Source organism: Hypanus sabinus, chromosome 14, assembly GCF_030144855.1.
Source record: "Hypanus sabinus isolate sHypSab1 chromosome 14, sHypSab1.hap1, whole genome shotgun sequence".
Lineage (NCBI taxonomy): Eukaryota > Metazoa > Chordata > Chondrichthyes > Myliobatiformes > Dasyatidae > Hypanus > Hypanus sabinus.
In genome coordinates, this window is record NC_082719.1 from 61,689,242 (window position 1) to 61,705,324 (window position 16,083).

Consider the following 16,083-nt stretch of genomic DNA (forward strand, 5'->3'; position numbering starts at 1 on the left):
ATTTACATTTGTTGGAAAAACAACAATAACAGAATTTTTGGTAAGGTTCAGGAACATTTTGGCATTGCTGTGTTGAAATGGGTCTGCATTCTCTTGTTGAATCCAGGTAATATATGGAACATCTAGGTGTTTTTTGTACATTTCTTCTCTTCCCAGCAAGCCAATATTAAATCTTTTTGTTGTTGGTCAATACCAATGTTTTAATTATTGCTGCAAATAACCTTTGATCCAGCGATAGCGATGGACATAATTATTTAAACGTCATGATTGATGGCTTTGGACAAAAGCCAGTTTGATGCAAGGCAGTGACGAGCAAGCCTGCTTCATGTTGTCTCTAATGCTTTGCACTACAAATTGGCAGGCTCTGCCAAGAATTGTTTCAATTTGTTTAATCATAGGCTTTGAAATTATACCTTATTGTCTATAATTTCCAGTAATATTGGATGAATGTGGTAGAAGTGTTGTGCATTTCCTATTTTAACAAAATGCTTAGGATTCATAGAAGGATTTTTTTATATTTAAAAAATAATTCATGCTTTCTAAACATTGTACACAGTGGCACAGCTCTGTTTTTTCTGTGATGCTAGAAACTTCCATTACAATAATTTAATCTGCATTTATTTTAGGTGTCAAGTGGGTCCATACTGCAAAGATAATCCTTGCAAAAATAATGGCAAATGTATCGATAGTCTCGATGGCCCCGTTTGTGAGTGTGAAGCAGGTTATCGTGGAGAAAGGTTTGTATTTGAGATAACTTAAACTTCAAATACACATACTACCTTTTTAGTCCTTTCCCCCAGAAAATCACTTTATTTTTGTTTACTTCCCTAGATGCTTGGCTGATATTGACGAATGTCGTGATAGCCCTTGTCTTAACAAAGGCAGATGTGAAAACACATATGGCTCCTTCAACTGTAATTGCAGTCAAGGCTTTGTTGGAAAGCTTTGTGATGATACTGTGGTTAACAAATACATATCCACACCCTGGAATATTGCTTTAGAAGAAGTTATTGGAATTATAGCCTTCGTTGCAACCATATTCATTCTGGTTTTGTTGTTCGTCTTCTTCCGTAAGAAGATTTGTAAAAAGAAGCAGCATAACGAGAGCAGTGAAAAACGCGTTGGAGCTACCACTTCTTTCTTGCAGAAGAACTATTTTGATTCTAAAATGAGTAAAACAATCTATTCAGACATTCCACCTCAGGTGCCTGTTCGTCCAATCTCTTACACTCCAAGTATTCCAAGTGACTCCCGAAACAACCTGGACCGAAATTCTTTTGAAGGATCTGCTATACCAGAGCATCCAGAGTTCAGTACTTTCAATCCAGACTCTATGCACGGACACCGGAAAACTGTGGCTGTTTGCAGCGTTGCTCCAAACCTACCTCCTCCTCCTCCATCCAACTCTCCATCCGACTGTGACTCCATACAAAAACCCAGCTGGGACTATGATTATGATGGTAAATATCTTATTGTCCCTACTACAGACTGTAAGTCTACTGTTTGCTTCCTTCTTCTCTGTCACGCCCTAAGCTCAGCCGCACTCCATTTCCTGCCAAGCAGGTAGCTTGCTACCATGCCTTATAGCCTTTTCAGCATTTAATGATGCATTTCCACTGCTTGTATACTGATTAAGGTAATTCTGCTTCAGACAGCATAAACTGTTTTTACTGACAATGGAGATTTTGCAGGTAACCAGATGAGACTTTTAGTGGTTAGTCAATTTGCAGTCAAAGTCAATTTACAGAATTTGCTGTGTTTAGATTTTTCATTGCCATCATTGGACGTTTCCAGGTGTCCGGCAAATTCACAATTAACGGCTGTGTGTAATTTATTAACTAACTGCTATAGAAAATGCCCTGAAGTATTAAGGAATCTTTTTTGATCCAATTAGTACACTAGAATTACTTACAAAAACAAATCCATAATATTAAATATATGACAAACTGCGAGTCAAAGTCTGAGAGGAATCCACGTTACTTAGATTTGCACCTTGCATTTCTTTCACAGTCATTAATAAGTTGCATGAGAGATGCAGGCAGCTTTTACTTTGTCACTCATGAAGCCAGTAGCATTTAGAAAGTATTTAGCAGTTAAAAATAGAGAAGTGGAGCAATGGAGGCAGACAGGTCAGTGTAGAAAATCAAGAGTTCGTGGTAGGCACTGGAGGTGAGGGCTGCCCCTGTGGTCTGAATGAAGACGTTCCACAAAACAGTCACTCCACATCTGTGTTTGGTTTCTCCATATAGAGGATGCCACATTATACATACTGAATGCAGTGCACTAGATTGGAAGAAGTGCAAATAAAACATTGCTTGACTGAGAGAACTATTTGGCCCTTAAATAGTGGAAAGGAATGAAGTGAAAGAACAGATTTTGCATGTACATGGGAAAGTCCCATGCTACCAAACTTCCCCATTTTACACATTCAGCATTTGCTTTTCAATTAGTGAAATCAAAATCTGACTGCAATGTTGTTTCTGCCTTTCTGCAATAGTAGTTCTTGCATGAAAAATGCTGCCTTGAAACCATTTAATGCAAATTTATGTTTGCTGTTTTACTACTGTTTTAAATCTGGGTTTCTGATTTCATGTGTTTTAAATGCACTTAATGTAGATTAGAACAAGACAGAATGAGACCCGCAGTATCCATACTGACCAATGGTTCCTTTAACAAGTGTCGTCGGGCTTTCAGAGATTAAAAGAATTCATGTTCATTTTGTTAACTTACAGCAAAGGTGGTGGATCTCGAACCCTGTCCATCAAAAAAGCCTCTTGAGGATAGTGCTTGCCATCCTTTTAACACCCAGGGAAGCATTTCAGAAGTCCAGTCTCTGAGTTCTTTCCAGTCCGAGTCATGTGATGACAATGGTAAGAACTTCACCCACCAAAACCTATATTGTCATGTACAATACTAATTTGTCTCTCTTCGAGGACACTAGATGCTTATTGAAGTTCAATGCATATAATTTATTAAAATCTTCCAAAGCAGCTATTGAAAGACAAAATTCCTGTATTAATAGCTGACATTTCATTGGCTGTTCCATTATTCCTAACACTAAATCCACTAAAACTCCAAATACTGCACACTGAAGAAATCATTATATTACGTAAGTGACTCCAACTTTTCTTATTCTTCAAATCTTCTACGAGTTACTTTCTAAATTTTATTTTTCTTTGGTTTTAGTGTCCATCTGTTTTAGTTGCTGATAAGTGAGAACAGGATTTAACAAGTATTCAGTTACAGGGTCAATTACTGCTGTAAATAGAGGTAGTTCTTGAGCAAAATGGGATTCCTTCATATTGATTGGTAGTTTCTCAGTTGGTATTGATTGTTAATGAACACCGGTTCTTTATTAGAGAAAAAGATGCACTGATGAGCTATAGATGAACTGTTAGGAGTGGATGTTCCTGACTGCTAGTTTCAGTTTTAAAAAAATGCTTACAAATAAATCAATGTAATAAAGTGCTGATGAGCTGTGTATTGAACACTGTCCAAAAATTAAATTAGAATCAAGAGGTCTGCACTGAGATCTAGCAATTTACCCCAGGACAGTCCGGCAGTAATTAGACTTAATTGTGTCACTGTGATAGAAATTAATAGTACAGGAATGTTCATGTGATGAAGGGAAGTGGAGTTCCCACAATGATCTTTAGAACAAAGCCAGCAGTTACTACTGCAAGCTCCATTAATTAAATTTGGACTAACCTACAATGCCTCATGTGATATTTTAAATGCCATTTCAGGAACTATTGTATCATTTTGTAGAACACTCTCTTGCATTAAGAGAGTGCTGGAATATCAAAGTGATGGCCTCATTAATCAGTGGAGTGGTGTACACCAGACTATTAAGCTGATGATGCATCTGTAGCAGTGCATTTATTTCAAGATCATTCTCTTGATGATGTATATACAAAGGACACAGTTAAGCGGTAATATTTTTATTTGACCACCATGTAAGTCTCAAGGTTTAAGGCATTTAATTTAGTCTTTGACAGTCATATGTAACAGATTTTAGTAAATTAGCTGTCAAGTGTACAGTACTGTGGAAAGGTCGTTGGGCACATGTATATAGCTAGGGAGCCTAAGACTTTTGTACAGTACTGCATTTGTCAATGTGGAGCAGAGAGTGAGTTTGGTGGGAGCAAAGTATGTTGGGAATGGTGAAGGTGGAGCACTGTAGAATGGGTGTGGGACAGCAGACAGAAACACTGCCGGGGCGATGGGTAACACGGGTGCAGACTCACCCAGCCCTGAGACTCCGGGCAAGATTACTTGACTCCAATTGGTTTATTTATTATCATCATTGATTATTGATATCTCTCTGGTGCTTTCAGCTCCTTTCCCTCTTCCTTCTCCCTTTCCCAACCATCATTTTCCTCTCCTTCCCTCTTCCCACTCTCAGTTCCCAAAAGAGACCCATTTCATAATCTGGTTTATCATCACACGCAAGTCATGAAATTTGTTTTTTTCTGGAAGCAATTTCTTGCAATATATAAAATTACTACAGTACTATGCAAAAGTCTTAAGCACCCCAGCAATATACATGTTTTGACTTTTGCACAGTACTGTACACACTTGGAATATAACTGGTGTTAATTTATTTTTAGGATTGTATGTAATTATGAAGGCAGTCTAACTTTTTGTTGGGTTTAGCCACCTTCTACAGTAATTTGCCATTTGTCCAGAGATTGCTTAATCCCCATGTTTAGCAATTATTGTGGTGCAGTTGAATAATTGAAGTAACTTCTCCAATTTTTTTGGTTTTCGACAAAGAGGACTGAGATTGGCCCACTATTTTGTGTGGTGCCCATTGATGCTACTCAAACTTTCACAGGCATGATACAAGTATTGATTTTCCAGTTGTTTGCCTCACAGACTATGAAAGATCATTGGGGCAGAATACAAAGGAAGAAAGCCTGGAGACAACCATAGAGTCTGAAGTCAGGTTGTCTATCTCCTCTGCAAGATTTTTCTTAGTTAAGCGTGTTAAAATGCTTGAGAAAGGAGAGACTGTGGACGCTATTATCTGGAGCAGCAGGCAATCTACTAGAGGACTTAAGTGGGTCAGTCAGCATCTGTGGAGAGGAAAGGAATTGTTGACGTTTTGGATCGACAATTCTTTTCTGCCCCACAGATTCGTGACCCGCTGAGTTCCTCCAGCGTATTGTTCATTGCTTCAAAATGCTTGTCTTTTATTTAGTAGTCGTTCACTGAAAAATTCTGAGCAATCGTTCCCAGTGCTTAACGAAGTGATTGATTTCTAAATTTACCGAGGGATATGTGTGTGTGGTTAGCAAACAGGGACTGGTTCAGGCTGTGCTCACCTGTGTCATCCACTGAAGTTGGATTGCCTGTCGCCAGCCGTTGTTTGAGCTCATTTAATCAATCCATTGCCTCGTACCTGAGTAGTAGAGACGGGAAGTCATGGGGGGGGGGCGGGCGGGGAGGGATCATAGTCCAGGGACATAGAATAGAACAGCAAGATGAAACTATGTTGTGAAGAACTAATTAAATTACAATTAAACGAATCACTTCTGCCTACACAATGTCCAAATCATTCCATTTCCTGCATGTTCTTGTGCCAGTCCAAGAGGCTCTGAGCACCCCTATCAGAGTTGCCTCCACCACCACCACACCATTTCATGTGTATTAACAAGAAACTTGCCCAGACATCTCACCTGATCTTTCCCCTCTAACCTGAATACATGCCCTCTGGTATTAGACGGTTCAACCCTAGGAAAAAGATGCTGGCTGTCTACTATATCTCTCCCTCTTGTATTCTTTTAAACCTTTATGGGATCTTTTTGCCTCTGCCATCCCAAAGAAAACAACCCAATCTCGTCCATCCTTTCCTTACAGCACGTGCCCTCAAATCCAGTTAGCACTTCTGCCCTCTTGCCAAGGCCTCTGTACTTCCTATGATGGGGAGATCAGAAATGAATACAGTGCCCCAGAGTTGGCTTAAATAGAGCTTTATAACATGATTTCTCAACGAATAAAGGCAAGAATGCTAAATGCCTTCTTTATCTCCCTATTAATATGTGTATCCCCTTTCAGGGAGTTATGGTCTCTCCTCATCATGTTGTTAAGGGTCTCGCTATTAGCGGTACACTGTCTCTTTACACTTGGCATGTCAGCATCTTCCAAAGAGGAGAGAAAAGGTTAATGATGCATATATATTGTATAGATGGATATACATTGTATAAACTCATAGAAATTATTCATCAAAATAAATGTACTAAATACAAAATGGTAGTCCCATTGCAATGTTCTGTATATTGCTGTCTGTAAGGTGATTGAGAACACACTGATGATGCTTGTACTGTGTTCATATACATTTGCAAATTCTCTAGAAATGAAGCAGCCCATGCAGCAAGACAGAAACTGCAATCTGTCTTAGGCTAGTAAATGGCAAGTCATAATTGCACTGCAGAATTACTACGCAAGTGAAAGTCTAACCCATCGACACCTGTCGTTCAGTAACCTAGCTAAAACGGAGTCCCCTACCATCAACATTCTGTAGTTCACTTTTGATCCTCCAGACTGGCCAACCAAATAACATGGCTACACGTGCAAGTCAGATCACCCTTTCTATTATCAACAAGGTATAAGTCAGGAGCATGATGGTATTCCTGGATGAGTACAGCGATAGCTCGGTGCTATCCAGGTCTAAACTGCATATAGTGGGACCCATGCAACTATTCCAAGTGTTTATTCCGGTTTATTCTACCTTTGCACAGAGGTTGGAGTGTGTACCTTCTACCTTCTATAAAATGCTTTGCTGATTCACAGACAAGCTACCCTGACATCACCTCGCAAGCACACAGTCTCTAGCGCCAAAGGGAACAAGGGCAGCGCCTGCAATTTCCTCTCCCTAAGTTGTACACCATCCTGATTCAGAAATATGTCACCAGTTCTGGGTCTAAGTTCAAGAACTCTCCTCAACGACATTGGAAAAGTTCCTTTAAGAAACATTACCACCTTGTTAAAGATGAGCCATAAACACTGGCTTTGCCAGTCCCAACAGATAGAACAATTAATTGACAAAATTTACAATAATTTCACACTTACTCCAAAAGAGCTCATCTCTTACAGATCTCCAATACCCTTCCATTCCTCTAGAGTTCTAATGGTAAGGACCCAGCATGACAGTGCAGTGTTCTGCATTCCAAGGCTCGCTGTATCTTCAGTCCTTTCCACTACCCTCTCCAATGAACTCCCTTTCCCAGACCCTACATTCTGGCTTTACTTCGACTTTCCTTTGCCTCCCCCATGGTGAAAATTGTAATGTAATGAAATGTTTAAAATATCCTTGATTAGTTGTGCCAGATGCCTAATATCAGCACTTTATTTTTCTCTGTAATGTATAATTTTTTTTTTGCATTTCACGCACCTGTTTCAGCAGCTAATATTTCCCCGTTGAGAAGATGGAATCAAAGCCGTGTTTGCTCTCACTTTAGAAGTGGTTCCCGTGCTCTGACAGACAGCCATTTTGTACATTTACTGCATCTGCCATCTAAAATAAGATTTCCTTGAATTTAAAACTAATAGACAATTTGATGCTATAGACTGTTTAGGATTAAGAAAGTTTTACTTTAAAACACAACTCTTACAGAAAAAGTGTAGAATTTTGAGGCTGTTGAGAAGATTTTCTAAGGATGTTCAATTGTGCAAGGTGGAATAATTGACATTACCTCAGAGTGAGTGGGAAGGTAACAAAATTGCAGAGGAGGAGGAAGTAAGATGGAGATATCTACAATGTTTGATAATAATGTGACTACCAATGAATGGGACAAATCGAAGGTCAGAGATAGAAAGACAGATTTGAAGGGATGGGGGTGGAAGGGATTATCTTATGATCTTATGTATTTTAAAAGATCATAAGACATAGGTGTAGAATTAGGCCATTCAGCCCATCGAGCCTGCTCTGCCATTCCATCATGGCTCATCCCAGATCCCACTCAACCCCATGCACCTGCCATCAATCCTTTGATGCCCTGTCTGATCAGGAAATGATCAACTTCCACCTTAAATGTACCCACAGACTTGGTCTCCACTGCAGTCTGTGGCAGAGCATTCCATAGATTCACTGCTCTCACTGTGACTAAAAAAAAAGGTCCTTCTTACCTCCATTCTAAAATGTCACCTCTCAATTTTGAGGCTGTGCCCTCACCAAAGGAAACATCCTCTACACATCCACCCTATCTCGTCCTTTCAACTATTGGTAGGTTTCAATGAGATCCCCACACATTCTTCTAAATTACAGTGAGGACAGGCCCAAAGCTGAGAAAACCCTGCTTATATGTTAACCCCTTCATTCCCAGAATCACCCTTGTGAACTTCTTCTGTCCCTTTCCAATGAGCCCAAAACTGTTGACAATACTCCCAGTGCGGCCTGACTAGTGTCTTATAAAGCCTCAGCATTATCTCCTTGCTTTTATATTCTATTCCCCTTGAAATAAATGCCAACATTGCATTTGCCTTCTTTACCACAGACTTTACCATTTTCCGTGTAGTCTTTCTAGACTTGGAGTCCTGTACATATCAATACTTTCATTGTGTATATGTTAATGAGGCATCCAGCTGATCCTTGGCTATGCAGCAAAAACCATGGACATTATTACAGCTCCAACTGCACTTTAGTTTACTACAAAGCATTAAGGCACATTCTGAGACCATGGAGGGTTTTTCATAAGTGAAAGGCTTTTTCAAACTAATTATAATACTGCAGGGAAGGGCCATATCTATCACATCCATTTTTGCTCCGTAATCATCAAAGCAGAAGTTAAAAGCTAATGCTGGAGTTGCAAATCTGAATAAATGTGATGAGTTATTCTGACCAGAGCTGGGAAAGCTGGACAGAAGGCACCCACTTACTTTAAAAAAAAGCAACTAAGCTATTGGGCAGCAAAATAACCTCTGCACATGTATCACGGCGATCTCCAGGTTGTCTCTGGCACAGGATATTAACGGAAATAATTTCTTGTTATTCGTGCTGTTTATGTATATAAATTTTTAGGAGCTTTCAGGAATAAATTAAAACATCTCATACAAATTATGGGAATTTTTTATGGCATCAGAGTATAAAGACGTGTTATATATTTCTTTACTGACAACAGACTTTAATATTTGCATTTGCTCTTCATGTGGATAGCTTTGTTTAATGGAAGATCCTGTTAGAATTTCTGGGTGTGTTCTGTAACTTTACTAACAAATTCAGATAGTAATCTTGTAGGAATTATGTTTAAAGGAAAATGAATAGTACATTTGGTTGTTTTCCTGTTCTATTGGAATTCGTTGGTTTATCTTGATAAATCCAGTAGTATAGACTGAAGAAATAAAAATGATTGTGAAGGTAGTTACTTACAATCATCAAGATTTCCAGTTGTGTATCTGAATCTGCTGGCATGGGCTTTGTAAGTAGAAAATGCAGGAATCCATGTGATTAATTGTTTACAGGTGCAATATCTCTCATTTAAATTCACCAGTGTGTAAGGTGGAGCTGAAGCATTTTGTCATTCCAGTATAAAAACTTCCACTCCACCATCATTTTAATGGAATTTCTGTTTGCAGTTTTGTTTTAGCTTCAGCTTGCATGAGGTTCTGTACCCAAAAGAAAGCAACTGAAGAGAACCCATGCAAAACCCTACCCTAAGAAGCGAGAGCTCCAATCGTAGCAGACAATTTAACTTCCTCAAGTTAGCTCATCTTTTACTGAGGTGATAAGGACCATTGAGTTTGAGATGATATTTTTCCTTCCCTTTTCTCTGAAGTTTCTGAAAAGCCCACAAAGCATCCCAATATATTTACATATTTAAAATAAGTTAAGCAAGACGTGGCTGGATATGCATTGATGACTACAGATAGAAAACTAGTTGTCAAATGCTGATCACCTGAGATGGATTCCTTGGGTAATTCACATTGATGACAGTGAAGTCATTCTGTTGGCTAATGAAATATTTTTGTTGCTGCTGACACTTCATACTGTGTGTTTTAAGTTGTATTTTAAATAACAGCAGAGCTAGGATAAATATTAATGAATGTCTTAAGTTTATGTACTAATTGTAAATTTATTTTAATCTACTCCTTCCCTATTCTCCTCCAAGCTTCCATAGTGACTGTAATACACCTTGTCAATGCAGTTGTTGACTCGGTAGAAAAAGAAGGTATATCTTTTTTTACAAAGCTCAGTTATAAGTGTATTGTGGTTCTATGTCGTAAGTCTATAACACTGTCATGTACTTGCAGTGAGAGTGCTGTTTATCCATTTAGCAGTAGTCGTCAATATTATTAATCTGAAAAACAATTCTGTTCACGTTTCCAAAATAAGTCCTGACCATTGGTATTTTAAAAAATATATTTTTTCAATTCATGCTCCGAACTACTGGTTCCAGATTATGACTGGAGCTTCTTTCCTCTAACACTCTTTTCTTTCAACAAGCAAAATAATATGGTTACAAATTGTTTGAAGGCAGTAAAGCTATTTTCATCCTTTTTTGATTTCTTTGTTTTGCATATTCATGAACGTATTGAAGATGCATTTGTACATTTATGATGTACCATTGGTCTTTGTGTTTCTCGTTTGTTCTCTTTCCTCTGAGTCATAGACGTGGCTGTAAAAATAAGTACCAAAATTCTTTGAGAAAGTATTAAATATAATAATCACTTAAAAACAAAGTGAACAGTGAATAGAATCAGTGGCAGCAGATAAGAAACAGTAGATTAGAAATGACTGTCTTCTGTGACAGTTAAGACTCTACGATAAGCCTTTGAATGTATCTAACTGAGAGCTCTGCAAATTTGAATCAAATACTTTGGCCCAATTTGCTTTTCATCTAGAAAAGGTAAACTCAAAGATAATCTAGGATAAGTCCTTGAAGCTGAAGTTTATTGAAAATTACATAATTCAAAATGATCAATGTTCCACTTTATGAATAAAATGTTATTTTTTCAGGATTAAGTAACCTTACTTTGCTCTTAAAAGAAAATGTTATGGACACATTTCCGAACCAGGAGGGGAATGCAAATTAAAGTCTCAAACCAGAATTTCAGTTTGGTTGTGGTTCTTCTAAGTTTCCATCTCTTCTTCCCAAAATCTATCAGCAAAATACAGCTAATTCTGACCACAACAATCCTGAGTCTCACAGTGTAAAGTGCAGGTCTAGTGTTACTGAATGTGACTAATACAGGAAGTGGGGCCTTAAAATATGTGGAAAGCCAGTCATCAACAGGAACTGTTATCCATTCAACTTTGGTAATGTATACCCTGATTGGATCATTTCAGCCTTGGCATTAGGGAAGTGGCAATACTGGGGGCTTAAACTGAAATTAAAATATCTGGCCTTAAAATGATATAATCTGTTAGGTTATCAGATATGCCAACAGGTAAAAATCACTACTTTAGTGTTAGAGGTATTGTTAAATGAGTACTTAAGTGTTAGATTATTGTATGGCCTCTTTTTGAATCATTGGGCAGTGTTTTGCCATGAATTAGTAGACCCCAGTTTATGTATCTTCATGTTTGAAGTTATCTTATTGAAGTTACAAATCTTGTTTGTTGAAATATTTAAAAGTTTACCACTAATGAGGGTCATCTTTTTAATGTTAGAATGTTGAAATAGGGAAAATGTCATTAAGTATGTAATAACAAAAGAGAGCAGGTGTAGGCCTCTGATGTCAAAATATCTGTTAATTCTAGCCCTGAATACACTTGGCAACTGGATCTCTGCATGTCAGAGGTAAAGAATTCAAAATGTTCATAAATTTTCGTCTTCATAAATACTTAGCTCAGTGCAAACTGGATGGCGTGTTAAGAGAAGTCTCAGGGTAATCTGGTTCAAAATAATCCAGTTGTATCTAGCGATATTGATCCAGAGTTTCTTCAGAAGGCTAGGATGAGGCCTAAAACTTGGTAGTTATGGTAATTTCATTAGGTGTTACAAGAACAAAGAAATGAAGATGAAGATAAAGAAGTTGTGGCCATCTCATTCAGAGACTAAAGATAAACACCAGTCCAGTGATAACAATTAACCTACTGAACGGCCAGATTCAATAAGCTTGACACCTGCTGCAGAAAACTGAGAAGTTTCTAGAAAAAATGCAGAATGAACAATACTACAATTAATGGACAATTTACTGAATGATTACACATATATAGGTGATTATATAAAAATTAAAAGCAAGCATAGGAAAGTTGCACTGCGTGGAAAATGCTACAAAAATACCAATTCTACACCCTAATCAAACAAGATGGAGTAAACAATTTAGTCATATTTCTTCTTTCAGTTCCTCCCAGAATCATTAATGCCTCAATTTATTTTCTAATTAGTGCAATGGGAAATTCTTGGACAGCCATTCTTCTGTATTATAAAGAGCCTTTTAAACCACTTATTCTGGTAAACAGCACTTAACTGCTCTTTAAAGTGTACGTAAGTGGGTATTTAAATTGTTTGTTGCAAGCAAGCACATGGAATGTTAGTATAGAGATTTCTTTAATATCCTGATGCTTTAATATTTCATGTTTTCTTCCTCCCTTTCTTCTCTTGGCCATCTAAAGAAACTCTTGTGGGTCATGACCTCAAGAATCCAAGAGGTGACTTTTGTCTGCATGCCTTTTCCTCCCCCCCCCCCCCCCCCCCCACCATACTCACTAAAGCTGTGCATCTTTCACTTTAACATCCACTGCACGGTAATCTGTGTAGTTGCAAGATGATATGTTAATCCATTGTTCATGTGCTCAATATCGGTTATAAGTGTGGTTGGTAGACAATATAGAAGGTTTGTATTTTCAATCCTACCCCACCTGTTTCTATTCTCGCAAATTAGCCACGGCATTGTAATATAACCAGAATAACATTACTCACTGGTTTAAGACTCTGTACATTTAAATGACTACATGCAGCTGTCAATTGGCATATTTTTAAAATATGCAGGTAAAAGGATATGAGAGATCTGGTGCCCACCCCACCCATGTCCTATTACACCTTGGTGAACTTGAGCAACACTAACAATAATTTCTTCTTGCATACGAATTGTTGTTTGTTGTGTTCTTGACTTTTGTTAAAGCTAATAGTGCAATTCAAAATAAAACATTCTAATTAATTTCCTTTTCTTCTCCTTTAAAAAAGCATATCACTGGGACACATCTGATTGGATGCCGAATGTTCAGCTACCTGGCATCCAGGAATATCCACAATATGAGGTAAATGAACACCCAGCCCCGCTTTATTCTGACCCTAATGCCATTGACACAGACTACTATCCTGGAGGGTATGACATTGAGAGTGATTTCCCGCCACCTCCAGATGATTTCCCAATTCACGATGAACTGCAGCCATTGCCCCCGGAATACAATGAATTTGATTCCATACAGCCTCCGCGGGACATGCCCGTTGCTGGAAGTCTGAATTCAATGTCACAAAATAGACAGCATTTTAACATGAACCAGTGTCTACCCCACCACCACTATTCAGCGGACCTCTCAGAACGGCAGAATGCAGTCCCTGCGGGAAGCAACTATCGGGGTACCTACCCTTCCTACTCCCTAACGTATAATGATGACTTTGACGCACCCAGTATGGATAACATGTCTATGTCTGTGTACACATCTACCACCGCCTCTTGCTCTGATGTCTCAGCGTGCTGTGAGATGGAAGAATCTGAAGTCATGATGAGTGACTATGAAAGTGGGGATGAAGGCCACTTTGATGATGTAACTATTCCACCACTGGACTTCCAGCAACACACGGAAGTCTGACAATTCTAAAGTGCCTGGGCTTTAACCGGACAGCACCATGCAACAGCTTCTATATTGACAAGTATTCTATGTTATTTTGCATATTGGTTTGCAAGCATTGTCGGTCAGCTAATTCCAGCATGGCTGCAGAGGATCATGCAGCATGTTTCTACACATCACTGGTTTCTTTCTCCTGAACTACTGGAACTGAATTTAACAAATTACATTTTCATTGGCTGTGCCATTTCAGAATGTGGTTTTGTATCAGTACAAACATGCAAAGTATAGAAGGATTTTGATATTTGGCAATATATTTCACAACATCCTTTCATTGTGGTATTGGTCTGTATTTATGTAGTTCTAATAATACAGAGATTAATTTTTTAAAAGAATTTTTCTTGTCCTGCAGTTTTTCTTTGTAAATTTAATGTACAGTTCTGATTAAATAGTCTAAACTAGGATTTTGTAGATATGTGGAATTGTTTCCAGAATTTTAGTGCTGTTCAAGTGTGTTCATCATTTGCTTTAACAGTGGCATACCCTGATAGTTGTGTACAAACCAGTGATTGGGGTTCTACTCTTAACTTTATTATTTCCAGTCAATTTAAACATTCATCATAAACATTTTTACCAAATGTACCAAAATGCCAAGTTGATAAGAATGAGTGGGTTTATTTTGCTATGTTTGGGTCTGAAACATGAAAATGTCTTAACAGTGAATGAATGCATTTTTTAATTGTAAATTGTGTGGATTTTTTTTTCAGTAAAAGGGGACCTACTGAATTTTTAGAACCAAAACTTTGCATAACATGACAATGACTTTCTAAAAGCTCTCTGTGGTGCAATGGTCCTGTTTTTTTTTAATGAAACTTCCATTAGCATTCACTTACTTTCTCATTGGTAATAAATTGTGGAAAATTAATTGCCTTGTGCTGTGGTGTGTCTTTATGAATTCAAATTGAGTTGAACTTTGCCAGAAAGTAAATCAGGAATGTATCACCAAAATAATAATTATCAGGTAATGCGGCCTTAAGTGTCCACAGGGTTTTTCCCAATCTCACCATGGTTTTGGTGGTAGATCAGAGTAAACCCCAATGGAAATCAAGGACTTCTTTAGATACGTTTTTAAAAAATGCATCGGAAACATACCTCCCACAATGTTATTTTCTGTAAGCTTTTTCATGTCTGCATTTGTACTGTGAAATGGAAAATCCATTTGTCAAAATCTTATGAAGGAGAAAACCTAATATAAAATTTTTTGGAGTATAATTTCTTAAGGGATTGCTTGATTCACTCAATTGCTATCAAATAAAGTATTATTTTTCTCTAATGCATATATTTAAAGTCAAATAAATGTAAATACTTAGATTACATTTCAGAATTGCAGATTTAAATTTATTTTGTGGCTTGTAATGTTTTTTATTCTTCAGTGTCTCAGCTTGACTCAAGAAAAAAAGCTTTGACTTAGCTGGTTATTTCTTCTACCATAACAGATGAAGAGTCCAACCACATGCATCTTGTGGATTTTCCAAAATGTTTCCCTTATTCGTTGTGGTTGCCTCTCTGGCTGGAGACTTGTATCCAGTGATGTGCCTCAGGGATCGGTGCTGGGTCAGTTGTTGATTGTCAATGATCTGGATAACGTTAATGCAAAATGTTTAAGCGTACAGATAGAATAATAGTTCAGCATGGACTAGACAGGGCAAATACCTGCTTCTATGTTGTCTTCTGAGAAGATTTTCTTGTTTCGTCTTCCCACCCTCCTACTGAAAAGGAAAAATGAAAGAAAACGAATGGCAAGTGAATGCTCCAATATTTTATTTCAACTAGATTATGTGGTTTGTCATGATGAACCGCTCAGTATGGTAATTGTGGTTCCTTTATTTATAGAAATATGAATGTTCTAGTTAGATGCCTCTTCATTTTGCTTGTATATTCATTTTAAAAAAGGAAACATGAACCTTTGGGTTTAAAGGACTTGGTTGACTTGCAGTTCAAAATTTGAAAATGTGTAAGTGAACTCTTGTCTGAAATAATTTTAAATTTGTAATGTAGATCTGTAGATCAGTTTGTTGACTAAATGAAGAGTTATAATAATGAAATGCTAATGTGACATTTCCAAGCTCCACAAGGAACTCAACAGTCCAGGCAGCACCTTTGGAAAAGAGTGAACGGTTGACATTTTGGGCTGAGAACCTTCATTAGAACTGGAGAAAGAAAATTGGTCAGATTAAGAAGGTGGGGGAAGGGGAGGAAGAAGTACAGGTTAGTAGGTGATTGGTGAAGTAAAGAGCTGGGAAGTTGATTGGTGAAAGAAATAAAGGTCTGGAGATAAAGGTATTTGA

The 16,083-nt window shown here is 37.8% G+C and overlaps 1 protein-coding gene across 6 annotated transcripts in view; it reads left to right on the forward strand.

Moving 5' to 3' along the window:
* The window catches only part of fat1a (FAT atypical cadherin 1a), a 175,492-nt gene extending 160,381 nt beyond the window's left edge, over positions 1–15,111 (forward strand). For 3 of the 6 annotated variants that reach the window (XM_059989300.1, XM_059989302.1, XM_059989303.1), the window contains exons 24-29: positions 627–737; positions 832–1,460; positions 2,733–2,870; positions 10,110–10,169; positions 12,560–12,595; positions 13,131–15,111. In XM_059989300.1, the coding sequence (XP_059845283.1) occupies positions 627–737; positions 832–1,460; positions 2,733–2,870; positions 10,110–10,169; positions 12,560–12,595; positions 13,131–13,759 (1,603 nt within the window). In that variant the 3' untranslated portion in view covers positions 13,760–15,111. The remainder of the gene's footprint in view (positions 1–626; positions 738–831; positions 1,461–2,732; positions 2,871–10,109; positions 10,170–12,559; positions 12,596–13,130) is intronic. The other 3 variants (XM_059989301.1, XM_059989305.1, XM_059989306.1) reach the window with 3 other exon arrangements.
* The last annotated feature ends 972 nt before the right edge of the window (positions 15,112–16,083 follow it).